Genomic DNA, 13485 nt, shown 5'->3' on the forward strand with positions numbered 1-13485 from the left:
TCCATTAGATCGTCACGGTAATGGGTTCGGCAGTATTAAATCTGGTTCGACGGTGGAACAAAGTTAGCGTCGCGGCGCGCGGTGCGGCCGTGCATCGTGTCCCGTGTCTCGGTCGTCGCGACGCCTCCCGCCTTGGATTCGATCCGGTGGAACCCGGGGTACCCGTCGGCAGCCGCAGATGATGGCAAACTGTTAATAGGAGGCAAGTTTTAAATGCGTGTAACGTAATAACGCGTGCATTAGGCGACTACTATGGCGTCGGCCGGCGTCTGCGGCGGCGACAACGATAGCGGACCCATTCTCCGTAAGGGGTAGTTTGCCTGACAACTCGATTATACGATACCGGCCGGCTGAGTGGCAAGTGGTGATATATGGCGCGCATATACACGCTCTGTCCCTCAGCCCGCAACCCCTCTTCAACCCCCGGAGTCACTTAAAATAATGAGAAACCCGGTATCGGGTGGCACGCTTGTTTTCACTTTTCTATTTTGTTTCGCCGCCCTTATTGGTGCCGCCCGCCCGGATATCGACGCTTCTTTCACCACCTATCCCCTCTCTCCCTCTCTCTCCTTCTCTCCACGGGTGGAGGACGCTGCTCTCCTCGCCAATCAGTCTCTCGAGTCATCTAGCCAGCGCCAAGTAATTACGCCGCCGCTGCTTTTTAATCTTAATAAAAGAACCGACGACAGAACCGGCCGAGACTTCGTACTAGGTACTACAGAGACCTGGTAACGAATTCACGCCCCTGGACCGTGTAATGGCCGCCTCTCATCCTCTACAACCTCCCCGTTTTGCCCATGGCCCAGCCTCCTCGTGGACCGAATTTGACGAAGAAATTGGGATTCGAAAGTGGAGTTTAACTGGATGCCAGAGTTCGAGGGTAAACTCTCTGTCCTTTCTGCTCGCCGGGTCTGCACGACCTCGATCTCGTTTTTTCAAAGTGCAATTACGAATTTTTCGAGGTGAATACTATAGGAAGTTTTTACTGTGCAGACCCTACACCCCCACCCCTTTATATAGAAGAAGGAACCTAATTCTTTTTTCTTTTGTTTGACGAAATTGGCGACTGTCCAAATATTGGGACTCGTTACTGCGTGGACAAGCGCCGAGCGCAATTCGCACGGCGATTTTTTGCAAAATTGTGTTTACGAAACGGTACAGTCGGGGCATAACTTGCTCTTGTTGCGTTGCGAATGGTTGCGAGAATTTTTATTTAATTACTGCTGTTACTAGATTGCGAAAAAATCAGTTCTGTCTCAAAACTGAGCGCATCATCTCTCCAAAATTCGAAGGCGGACCAATAAAAGGTAAAATCAAATTTCAATTTTAATGACACTTTATACGACTCTATAAGTGTGCGATCACTATGTACCCACGAAGATGCACGCTCCAGTGGCAATAGAACCGGAAGTTACCGGTCGAACGATATTCGGAGACCAAAAACCTCGATATCTCCGAAGTGGTGCAATTTCCACTAGCTACTGCCGAGTAAGTGGCGCGCAATTACCGAAACTATTCGCCCATCGGGCACCAGAAAATTATCGATTCCCATCAAACCCTCTCTCTCTCTCTCTCTCTCTCTCTCTCTCTCTCTCTCTCTCTCTCTCTCTGTTGACCGGAGTAACTCAGTCGCAAAGTTTAGACGCAGCTTTGGCCTACATCGGGTTCGAATTGGTCGCGGTAGTGGAAGGGCGATGGTGTGAGGTACCACGAATCTCGATCGAGGTTGTTATTTCGGTTGATCGGTCTTGCCGCGGAGTCCTCGAAAATCCCTTTGTCACGACAAAGCAACAGGCATCGGCAGTCGGCAGCAAGAACGAAATTACTGGCTGCACACAAATTACGAACTGGATACGCATCTCCCGTTTCTCATTGCGGAGGCCACAGGCCTTTCCTTCCGGTCGCGCGGAAGGCTTGATCATAAAGCTGGTTTTCGGCTCCGCGTACCGTGCCCGTCGTAAATATCATTCTCGTTTTACGCGGACGCGGCTTCTCATCGGCAAAATAAACACGCCGCGGGTTAGGTTACCCTAACGAGACCCACCAGGAGCACCCTCGCAGAGATCCGACGAGAAGACGACGACTACCAAGGGGCTTTATTATTTCTGCTGGGTAATTAACGTTGGAACAACCAGCTAGGCATGTATACCCAGTTTTACCACGTTCACCGACAATTTAACTTTACATTCGGTATTCTTTAACCTTCGGATAGCCCTCCTTACAGCTGAACCACTTATTGTGCTCCGAACCATTCACAGCTTCATTTTATCTCTTTCCTTAACATATTTTTGAAGACGCTTATGGACACAAAATTTTCCGTTGTTCCCCGTGGGACAGTATGAAATTCAAAAATGGGCCACCATTTCTTTCACAGCTACAGTGACTAAAAAGTAGGATCGGGAGAGCTTCGAATTTGGCGGTGGGCGATATGCTGTGTGGGCGGCCGTGGTAATTAACGCGCGAAGTTGGACGCGCGACTCGCCATTGTAGCGGTATCTGGCCGCGTGAAATTAATAGTCGGCGGCCCGTATGTGAGCGGCGCGGAAAATCAACACTTACAATGCCGCGGGAAGCTATAGATTATCGGACGCGTTATCAGGGGTCAATATTTTCCATACGGAGGCAGGCGGTGCGTGACGCGGCAAACCGTTCCCCGCGTAATGAGCTGACAATGTAATGTCCGAAGTGAACGACAGTCCTGGAGACAGGACACCGCAGACCCCCTCTTCCCCAGGACGTCAATATATTGATGACTGTGCGGACGGAGATTAAGAGATGCCATGTACGGGGTGGCACGTCTGAAACGGTCCATGTGCATACGGTGGATTCAAAAGTATCGGAACAACTAAGTTGCCGATTTTCGAGAAATTGTCGATATTTGATCTGTTGGAATTTATTTAAGAAACAAATTGACAATAATAATCTACTGTTATTTAGTAGGCAGATTCGGTCGCTTGACTCTCGAGCGCCTATACAAATGATACATTGTATCTACCTACATGCTGTCCGCGTCATGGAACCTTCAACTCTCACTTGTTTCATAGATCGTCGTTTGTTTTTTCTAGAACGATCCTCACTCGTGTCGAGATTGTCGAACAGTAATGACGTGCCTCACAGCGTGCCTTCAGAGATATATATTACATAGAATAAATTCTATTTCATATTTAATAGAGTGATTTATTTTGTATACCCATATTCCAACATGATGTATTATAATTTCGTCAAAAAAAGTAGTACTAATAAAGTAATATTAGTAATATAGTAATATTATAACATATAGTAATATAGTATAATATAATATATTTATAGTAATATATTATAGTAATATTCTAATATATATTATAATAATATAGTAAGATATAGTATATAGTAAAAAAGTAGTAGTAATAAATTGCTACTCATTTTACAGCTCGAAGCATCTAACTTTCGCCAGCCATCATTCAATTTTGTCTAGGATAATTGTGCGTGATATACCAAGTGAAAAACCGAGGATTTTGGTCGAAAATGATAAAATTTTTCCGGGAATGGATATAAATATTACACATTTTGTTTAATATATAATATTTCAAGTACGTTCACGAGAAGCCAGAAACATATTCAACATTTTTTTTCACGTTCCAACAACCGGATTGTTTGACGCGGTTATTTCTTAAGCGTACGTTTTATCGCAGTAAATCACGGGTAATAAAATTTGAAGAATTTCGGATACAATGTTTCCCCAGAATGTTGAACATTCTCCCGACCATGGGATCCCCCGTGGATCGATAGGGCGTGGAGCAGTTTCGTTATCGCCGGTTACAAAAAAGCCCGGGCGAGTTTAATTCTTCGTCTCGATCATTCGCATGTATCGCGGCAGTATTTCATAAAGCCGGAAGCTCCGGCGGCCCATTAAAAATTTATTCTCGGCTTAACATCGCTTTTCCCATCCGAGATCCGGCTGGTGGAAGTCTATAATGCGTTGCAAGTCGAAAAATACTCGAGCTACCCTGCGAGTTCGGCGACTGTCTTGCTTCACGGCTGCTCAAGTATTTCTGGCTCTCGGGAAACGAGCTGGCTCGAACCGGAGGCTTCATTATTTCACATAATCTTCCGGATTCTATTATTTTTACGATGAAATTTCTATGAGAAATACGAACTTCCTTCAGAGATTTAAACAGTCTTTTAAATATATTGGCCTAATTCGAAAAAAATACACATCGATAACCACAGTGTGTAGATTGCGGAATTTATGCATTTATGGAAGATATGGGCGGATGTAAATTAAAAAACTAGAAAAGCTGCGTTAATTTAAAAATATCTGAAAACTTCGATACAAAGTCAGCAATGTTGTGGTTCTGGAAATTTTTAAAAATCGATTTTGCAGTCGAAAATTCGAAAAAATTGTTTGTGAATTTTTTCATAATTTTTGCTCATCCTATGACTACCCTTGTGGTGGGGCTACCAACTTGAAACCTGCCATAAATGATTTTCTTTGGGTGTGCTAGAATAGTATGGAGGAAGATCAATTTCGTGTTTCGTAAAGACAGGACACAGCAGGTCGATAAGATTTATCAGGGTTTTCTTGTCGGGAGTCGGCGTGGCAGTCGCTGTCGGGCTCGGTCCGACAGAAATTCGATCGCGGCGCAATTTTAATGAACCGTTCGCCCAGCGATGGAGTGATTTAAACGGATCGACCGTCTGTAACACAATTATTCAAGAGATCGGCCGAGGAGAGGCCGCCTGTAATTTGACGTTCAAAGCGATTCCCAGACACGTGAATTTCGATCGGCCGATCAGACGTGCCTAAATTATTCATCCCTCCTCAGAGAAAGAGAGGGAGAGAGGAGATAGCAGCGACTCCATCGACGCCCACGCACGAATGAAACTGGAACGGTGTACAGCGTTTCTTTTCCTGGAGCAGCGGCGCGAAACTTTTGTATTACCTTCTAATGACTGCCGGTTTTCCCCAGACGTACACTTCCGCGTCGCCGCGAACTTTAGTCACCTAATCCCGTACGTTACCGTCCACCGGCTCCCACATATACATCGTTTACTTTAATCTTGAGTTAGGACTCCATTAAGTATCTCCTGCGAGCTAAGGAACCCGGAAACCACCGCATTCAGGCGGTTACACAATTATCCCGGGCTAGCGAGAGCGATGGTCAATTATTTCGCGAATGTTTTATTCCATTACGGTGCGGGTCATGGTATCTTTACGCTGGAGGAATCGCTCGATCGGGACTCCTTCTGCATTTATGGCTTGTACAATTTTTAGGAGACGCGGGACTGGTTTTGGACGGTTTTCGGAGCATCTTTGACAAGCGAGATTTCATTGGAAGTTTCGTTCTGTTACGGTTTTGGACTAACCTTTCGCAGCCGATGATGATTGACATGACTTTAGATGTACAACCTCTGATAAAAAGTATAATTTCGTGAAAATTGTATCAAATTAGCTAAGTAATGGGTGAAAATACTTTCAAGGTATTGCTCGGAATTGCGAAAGAAAAGTTTGTTTCTTTTTATATAACTGTAGTGGATCCAGAGAACGTGTTGATTAAACTTTCACTAAATAATAGCTGGAATAAATAACAGGGACGAGCAAAAAAGGAACGAAACAGAATCTCTTTGTTCCGCTGGCATGTATCTTCGTTAACGCAACACTATCCGACAAAAACTTCGCAGTCGATCCTTAAAACCGTCGGAGGGGCATTTTTCTTGTTCGGCCGAGGTAACAGTAGCGGAAGAACCTCTCGACGGAAAGGAGTCGCGGACAATCGAAGAATTAATTTCCACAGACATTCAATACGAATTCTGACGAATGGGTTATTCGAGACTTTCGCCGTCGAGATTGCTCCCTCTCGTAATAGTATTCCAAGCCCTTAACGAATCCAGCCGTAACGTTGCAGAAGCTTCGGCTATCACAGAGAGTCTCGGCTGAAATCGAACCCGCCTCGAACAATATAGCACGCGAATTACAGCGATCTCTTTCAAGCGAACGTCCGACAGGATGCACTTGCCAAACAAGTGAAACAGATAGGAATTACTCTATCGAGCATTCTATCGATCGCCAGGAAGAAGGCAAGAGAGGGGGAGAGCAAGAGAGAGAGAGAGATGCATGGATTATGGCGATCCGCGCAACGTCAGATAACAGTGCGCAATCTTCAACGTTACTTTTTCATCCTCGATAAATTCGCAAACGAATAGTATACCACAAAATTCAAATTCGCCTATCTGACGGCTCGGCTCTAACGTTATCGCGCAGCTTTCGGGCTTTCGCAGAAGTCGCATAGCAAATCCTCGAGCTGCTGCTGGCCGCGTCGTAGCTGATATTAACGGCGGGCATTATCCAGCGACACAGACGTTTTATTTCCACTTGACCACCGATATATCCTGCGAAACTGCCTGCAACTGCCAGCGCTTCGTAAGCAATCCCGAGATCGTTGTTTCAGGCAATAACAATCGGCTCTGTCTGCGATCGCGGGAGACGAATCCAACGAATCGTTCCGAGCTGGAATGCTTGGTAATGATGTCCGTGGAGGACGCTGGATCACGATGTGTTTCCTTATGGTAAATTCAGGAGGTTGTATATGTGACGTCCACGGAGTCTACGTGTTGTGTTCTGGACGTGGGAATTATGGAATTTGTGATTGTACGCTCTGGGAGTGGAAATAAGGAGGATGTGAGATCCGAATAAGGGGCAGGACCAAATTGCTAGAGTTACGGCAGAGAAGTTCGTAAAAATTTGTATAATATCATAATCGTTTTACGAATTGCTGTCTGCCTGTCTATCTGTCTGTTTGTTCGGTGCAAATTTTGCAATTGATTTTAAACTAACTTTCCGATGAGCTAGAGACTTGAAATTTTGAACATAGCTCAGAACTGGATGACAATGCAATGGTACAGCAATTTTTAGTGGTGACTGTGAGTCACCCGTAGATTGCGAATTTATTATAGCAAAACTAGTGTAATTTCAAACAGTGGAATGATTGAAAAAACTGAAGACTAAAGAGACTCAAGAGAATTGAAGACTGAAGACACAAGATAGAACTGCCGAAGAGAGAAATAAATGCCAATTTGGTTCGTACGTCTGTGCGATGAAAGCGAACGATTTGTATTTCGCATGGAGATCCGCAGTGTAATAATGATCTGCCTGTAGAAAGAATGATGCTAAGAGGGGTTAAATTTCATATTAGCCATAAAGCAGAGTGCAGGCTGGAGCGGCAAGAGCGAAAGACACGGGATTCAGACGGGTCCCCGAGAGATTTTCAAGGAATCCGGGCACAAAGACCGGCGCAGCAGCCTGTGCTCGACACCAATTTGCGATGTAACGTTGCAAATAGTTGGCGGTATGCGGGACCGGCTCAAAGGGCTGCCGGTAATATTCGCATGACGTAGATAGCAGATGAACGGTGGCGCGCATACACACAGAGAGAGGGTGCGGGAGAGAGAGTGTGTGTGAGAGAGATGCTAGGCCTACATAACCATAAGCGGCGGGTACACGGGGGCCGGGTTGCGCGCGAGAGAGCACTATATCGCGCAGCAGGCGCTACCGCAACACGGTCCGGCACATTGTGCCAGTACATATGTACCCGTGTACCTCGCCAATAAATTTTCCTGCAAATCCTTGCCGCGGTTCCTTACACACTGCCTGCGATCGAACGATACCCGTTCGTCATTTAACCCCCTCGGACGCCGGATACTGGGTCACTGGACAATCTACGCCCACCCATTCCGTCGCTTGTCGATTATGCTCCCGGGAGTAGATTAGGAAGGTGTACCGGCATTATGTATGACGTTCGACGATCGTACGGTAATTATATTGTATATTACATTGCCTACTAAATTCGACCGAGTTTCGCCGCTGGTCAGGTGTTTAAACAAAATCGACCCTTAAGTGGATGTTCAAAATGGTTTGCGAAAATTCAATGGCTGTTCAATAATTACACTGGCGTGCGAAATTGAAAGATTAATCCACCTTGCACTTACCAATACTGTCGGGTAGTTTCTCTATTGTAAGTGCACTATTCTTTACAGCGTGTGTGCAAAAATGAATGGTCGTCCAACCAACCATCAGCAATTCAAGAAGACCGAAGCCCTGTCCACTAACCGGTCAATGAACATAGTGAAAGGTATACGAACGATACTGTGAAGGGCCAGGTTTGACAGTGGTCTGAGGGACTTCTCTGGTAACAGGTCGGCCAATCGAGTGGTAACGCGATCCGGCACTTACGCCCCCGCGAAGAACGTAACAGGGATACCTAATGAAACGTCCCTCGGATTATTTTTCACCGGGGGGAACCATCATCGGACGGGGCCTCTGAATCGACGTCGTCGCCATTAACGCAACATCATCCGCGGGGCTGGACACCGGTTCTCGATGAACCGGCCGGTGAAAGAGCCGGTAGAAAGGACTCGGACCTGAATGGAACGCCTCTTATCGAACGGATTCCCTCTCGTTCGTTTCACTGTTAGAGGAGACCGAATCGATCGTCTGGCCAGACCGATCCATCCACCGCTCTCATCAATTATCGCCGGCACCCGCGCCGCCAGACACGCCACGGAGAGGGGGTTAATTAACCGCGCGATTTTAAGGCGGCCCGACCAGTCTGCTGACTGGTAATTGTGCAACAACACCGGTACCTAGGCTAGAAACGTTCCGTGCGAGACGTATCGATTGGCGATGCGCTGCTCGATGGTTGCAGGGGGACAACGATGCGCCACGAACGAATCGGAAAATTGCCTATCTGCACGAGACGCATGCAAATCTAGTAACGCGAGCATGCTTGTAATTGGTTCTACTTATTTAGATGAGCGTGTGTCGAGACTAACTCACATTCAAAGTCATACGAGGTTAGAAATGGTAGAAACATTTTGAATATTCAATTCGGATGGTCTAGCTTCGACAAATAAAATTTTTGAACCAAATTCTTGTCAACAAAAAATCTACATTAGGACGAAAAAATGAAGGTGACCTTCATATCTCAAAAAAAAAATTACATAAAATCAAAAATTTTTTGGTATCGTATGAGCACCATTTTACCATTCAACTTTGTCCTTCAGACATTTGTTCAAGTTAGCTGGGACACCCTGTATAACGCTGAAATAGTTTTCTCCAGATTTTCGGGCCAAATGCCCCACCCTGCGGCGTTGCTTACACCTGTTTGCACTGCAGCGTCCACGGATCACCTCTTCGGCGTCGTGTTCAGGAGCTTTTCATCGACGCGTCTCGAGGCCGAACAAAATCGACGAAAATGACGCGACCGGAAGAGGGACGAACTCAATTAATACCGGTGCTCTCTGGTTTGTACTATATTTCTTGGTTGCGGTATCAAGCGAGCCAGCCAGCCCACCTCACGTCTGTCTGCATTTGTTCCAATTCACTTGCTGCCGATTACCGCTCCCTCCAGGCCTGGATCCGCCTGGCTCACCCTCGACCCCACATCGCCGTTTCCCCATTTTCATCCCCATTCTCCCATTTCCTACTATGTGTTCCATCCTTTTCCCTTTCCCTTTCCCGTGACGCCAGGCGATGCTCGATTCGACTCGACTCGTCTCGACTAGAGTCGATTCGCCGCGGCACGGTGTCACAAGTAAACCGTACACATCGAGTGTATCGAAAGAGACCAGTCGATGCACCGGTTAGAAACCAGTTTCGAAGCCGATCTGATGGCCGTCTGGAGCCTCCTCCTTCCAGCAGCCGGCTCCGGCGGGCATTGATCGATTATCGTTGCGTCCTGACTCCTTCGCGGCACATTTATTAGGATCCTGAACGCTATGACGGCGTCCGTTCTCTTTATGATTTCCCTTGTCCATTGCCTGTCAGGTCTACTAGCAAAAAGCAGTCGATCGGCCCCGTCAGCCGACTGTTAGTGAGTATTTGTACTGGCTGGTCCATCTGAGCTCAAATATCTTCTTTGTTATTGATAGACTGCGGATTTCATTTATTCATGATAGAAACGGCGAAGGCATTAGATAGAATAGAACTATAATATAATCACCTTCACTTAACCATGAGTAAGAAAAATAGTATTGGAACTGGAATTTTGTCGGGCGTAGTCAAAGTCACACTGACCGTTACAAACCACTTGACGTTAATATAAATTGACAGATAAAAAAAATTCTTCCAAGAGAAAGGAATGACGTACAGTGTAAGTAGATACTTTAATTTTTAAAATGAGTCCAAATTTGTTATCACATGATTTTTTCCCCCAAAAGTATAGCAATGTCGAGAATTTTTCTAGAATCGTGAATTCAGAGTTGGAACGCTTTCTAGTCCTGGCGTCAGAAGTCGAGGCTGTTCTATTAACTTCATTAACAACGTCGATGAAGAACCTTCTCCGACGACAGTACTTAATTTAACGATTCGATTCCTAAGCCCTGATTGGATGGCCCTCGGTCGCGCAATTCTTAAACCCCGGCGAAAACACCGTTTAACGAGCGAGTTAACGAGGAAACCTGCAAAGCGCCGAATTACAACAAGCTCGCGGCCGCAAGACAAACGAGAGAACCGAACGGGTTTGGATCGAGCTTGTGGAGCTTTCGTGGAAAACGGTTTAACGATACACATCGACGAGAGGGAGAGAGAGTGAGAGAGAGAGAGAGAGAGCCAGAGTTGGGCAGTGTCTACTTTTTTCTTGTTTCGAGTGGATCTCTCTGTCTCTCTCTCGCTCACGAGACCAATAATAAAGTTCACGGTGGCTCGTTCATCATATTCCATCAATAGGTCCCGGCGATCTCTCGTCCATTCAGTCTCGCTTCCCTTAATCTTCCTTCGACTTCCCTCGGCAAACGCGTAGATTAAAGGATTTACGAAATTAGTTTTACCTCCTCGCGTCATCTTCGCCGGATATTAAGCTGTGCTTGGTGAAATGCTCGCGAGAGGACTCGCGCGGTCGTGAGACGCTCGCCTACGGTAAACAAAGCCTTAAAAATAACATTTCCGCGGACGAGGCGACGCGCCGGCTGTTTTCGAATAATCTGCGCCAGCCTCAAGATCCTCATCATCGCGAGGGTTGTACCTTTTCATAAATATTTACGGTCATCGTATTAGAATGGATCTCGATGTTTAGTCAGGATTTCGTCGTTTTTCGTTGGTGTGCGTAATTATCCATCCCGGTGTGGATCGTTGTGTATCGATTGCGCGACTTGTTCGCGGTTAGCCGTATAAATATCGCGCGCCGCATAACTGCATTATCGTAGCCAGGGCTATTTGGACTGCTACTTACGCAAATAATAGTTTAATATCGCTTGTCCCGGTCCCGTGACCATTATTTGACCTCGGATGTGCCCGGTGATCCTGATTAAATCTACAATTTCCTGTCCTTCGCCGGCGAAATTGCCGTGTTTCCGGGCACGCCGGTGGATTAGCGCGGAAATCGGGGCTACAACCGCGCGGAAAGAGTCACGTAGCACGACAACCGTCACGCACATATTAAAAGCCTACGAAATATGCGGCCGCGTGGGAAGAAAGTTTAATTCGAAACATCGCCAGGCGATGCTGCCCCATTGATCAAGGCCCACGCGAGAACCGTGTACGTTTTGTTCGCACGCGAGAAGAATAAATATGGGACGCCCCCCGTGCTTCCCCGTCCCCGATCGATGCTGCTCCATCAATGTTTTTCCGCGTAATTGCCGCGGAAATCTGCTAACGAACGAGTTCTAGGTTAATCGTATACAGCGGGACCAGTTTCACCCAATTGCTAACGATCTTTAAATTTATTACACACACACAGTCGACGTCTTTAATTTTACGTACTCGAGAAGGACAACAATTTTGCTCAGTTGATGGACTTCGATTTTTTATGCAGCAATCGATGCAGCTTTTTATTCTCTATAAAAAGCTATTCTCCTAAATATGTCTGTCGAAAAATTATTAGTTTATGAGTTCAATGAAGTGATCGAAGTTGAAGGATTTGCAATCGCAGCATCTGGTAAAGAGCATCGATGTGGTTGATTATGCCAGATGGACAGCTGCGGTAAAGCAACATCTATCAAACGGCGATTCGTTTCTCAAACATGATTGAACCGATCGCGAGTTTGACGTCGTTGCAACGAGCCAGCAGTGCAGCGTTGGCTGGCGTCCGCGAAACTTTTTCTGAGACGTCTAGCACAAGGTAACAGGCTCTCGATCAAAGTATCAAACATCAATTATATCATCACTCACTTCCATACTGCTGCGCCAGGAGAGAAGCGAAAACCTGGCCCGGGCTGCGGGCGCCTCTAGCTGCGGACGAAGCGGTCGCGGTCACGGTGTGAAGAGAGTTCTCTTCTTCGTCGCTGCTCGATTGGGCACTGGGCCCATAGCCGCGCCTGTCTCGCCATTCCAGGGACCGTTGACGGCGCAGTCCACGGCCCCCGTTACCGTGACTGCGACCTAGAGTGCCCTCACCGTCCATCACTGAAGCATCTGTGAAAAACACCAAATTCTTTGAGTATCTACAAACTTAAATCTTATTGGAACAGTACAGTTGTCAATTCTGTGGTTGCAAAGAAGAATGCCGCATGTCACATACTTTCACTTAAAAATTGCGTTATCTTTTTTCTGGCGAATACGTGAATATACTGTAAAGCGCAAAAATTTGTTGAAATTGTGACATGCAGCGTTTTTCGTTACAATCACAATATTATCTGAATTACGTTTTGTGATACCGCAGAAAGTAAACCGGTAGCATTGTCGCATGGAACCGACTGGCAGCGCTATATCCACATACAATGATCGGAAATCCAGAGAAAAAACCGGTATATTTACTTCTCCACGTGATACGCGTGTAACAGGACTGGCGAGCGCATTTCGCAAATGACTGACATTTAAGTAAACACATGCCGGACCATCCCGGTGTGTATCCCGATATTATAATTCATTTATTTCCATGGTAAAATGCCTGACAGATAATTGTCAGGCTTCGCCCGAGAGAAAATAAATAGGGCCCACGTCAGATTTCCACAAATACATCGAACCTGAATTCTCTATAAAACGAACACGCGCTCGAAACAGTCGCACAGGCAACACGCGTTTTGCAATCGAAATCCTTTTTCCTGAAAACTGTCATTCGCCGGGGCTACAGTCGATCTACGGTAGTTCAAACATTATTAAAAATCAAACGGATTTTTCTGTTGCGTCGGCCGATTTATGGAAAAAGAGAGTGCAATTTCGGACGCCTCTGAACCGTTGAAACCTGATATCACTTTGACATCAAACAACGCCGGCTCATTAAGTATTCACGGCCGGCGATGGGAGTCATTCGAGGTCGAATGAAATCGAATTGCTCGCGCGGCACTCGTCGATATCGAATACCGATTATTCGCGTTTCGACGCCGACAAACGTGTTTACGTTCGGACCGCAGCCTCTGTTTTGCCTGTCGCCAGGAATTTTGATCTGCACGGTGAACACGGATTCGCGGTGCATGTTTCGATAGATCGATCCTCCTGCTTCTTATCGAACCTATTCTTTATTCCTTGTATCGTCGAGACAGTCGCAGAATGCGTCGAACGAAGGATATCCTGGA

General features: G+C 46.3%; 1 protein-coding gene across 11 annotated transcripts in view; it reads right to left on the minus strand.

Moving 5' to 3' along the window:
* Ten-a (Teneurin-a transmembrane protein) overlaps nucleotides 1–13485 on the minus strand; it is a 782863-nt gene that overhangs the window by 465024 nt on the left and 304354 nt on the right. For all 11 annotated transcript variants that reach the window (XM_076447158.1, XM_076447169.1, XM_076447168.1 and 8 more), the window contains one exon: nucleotides 12143–12385. In XM_076447158.1, the coding sequence (XP_076303273.1) occupies nucleotides 12143–12374 (232 nt within the window). In that variant the 5' untranslated portion in view covers nucleotides 12375–12385. The remainder of the gene's footprint in view (nucleotides 1–12142; nucleotides 12386–13485) is intronic.

Source organism: Lasioglossum baleicum, chromosome 2 (genome assembly GCF_051020765.1).
Source record: "Lasioglossum baleicum chromosome 2, iyLasBale1, whole genome shotgun sequence".
Classification (NCBI taxonomy): domain Eukaryota; kingdom Metazoa; phylum Arthropoda; class Insecta; order Hymenoptera; family Halictidae; genus Lasioglossum; species Lasioglossum baleicum.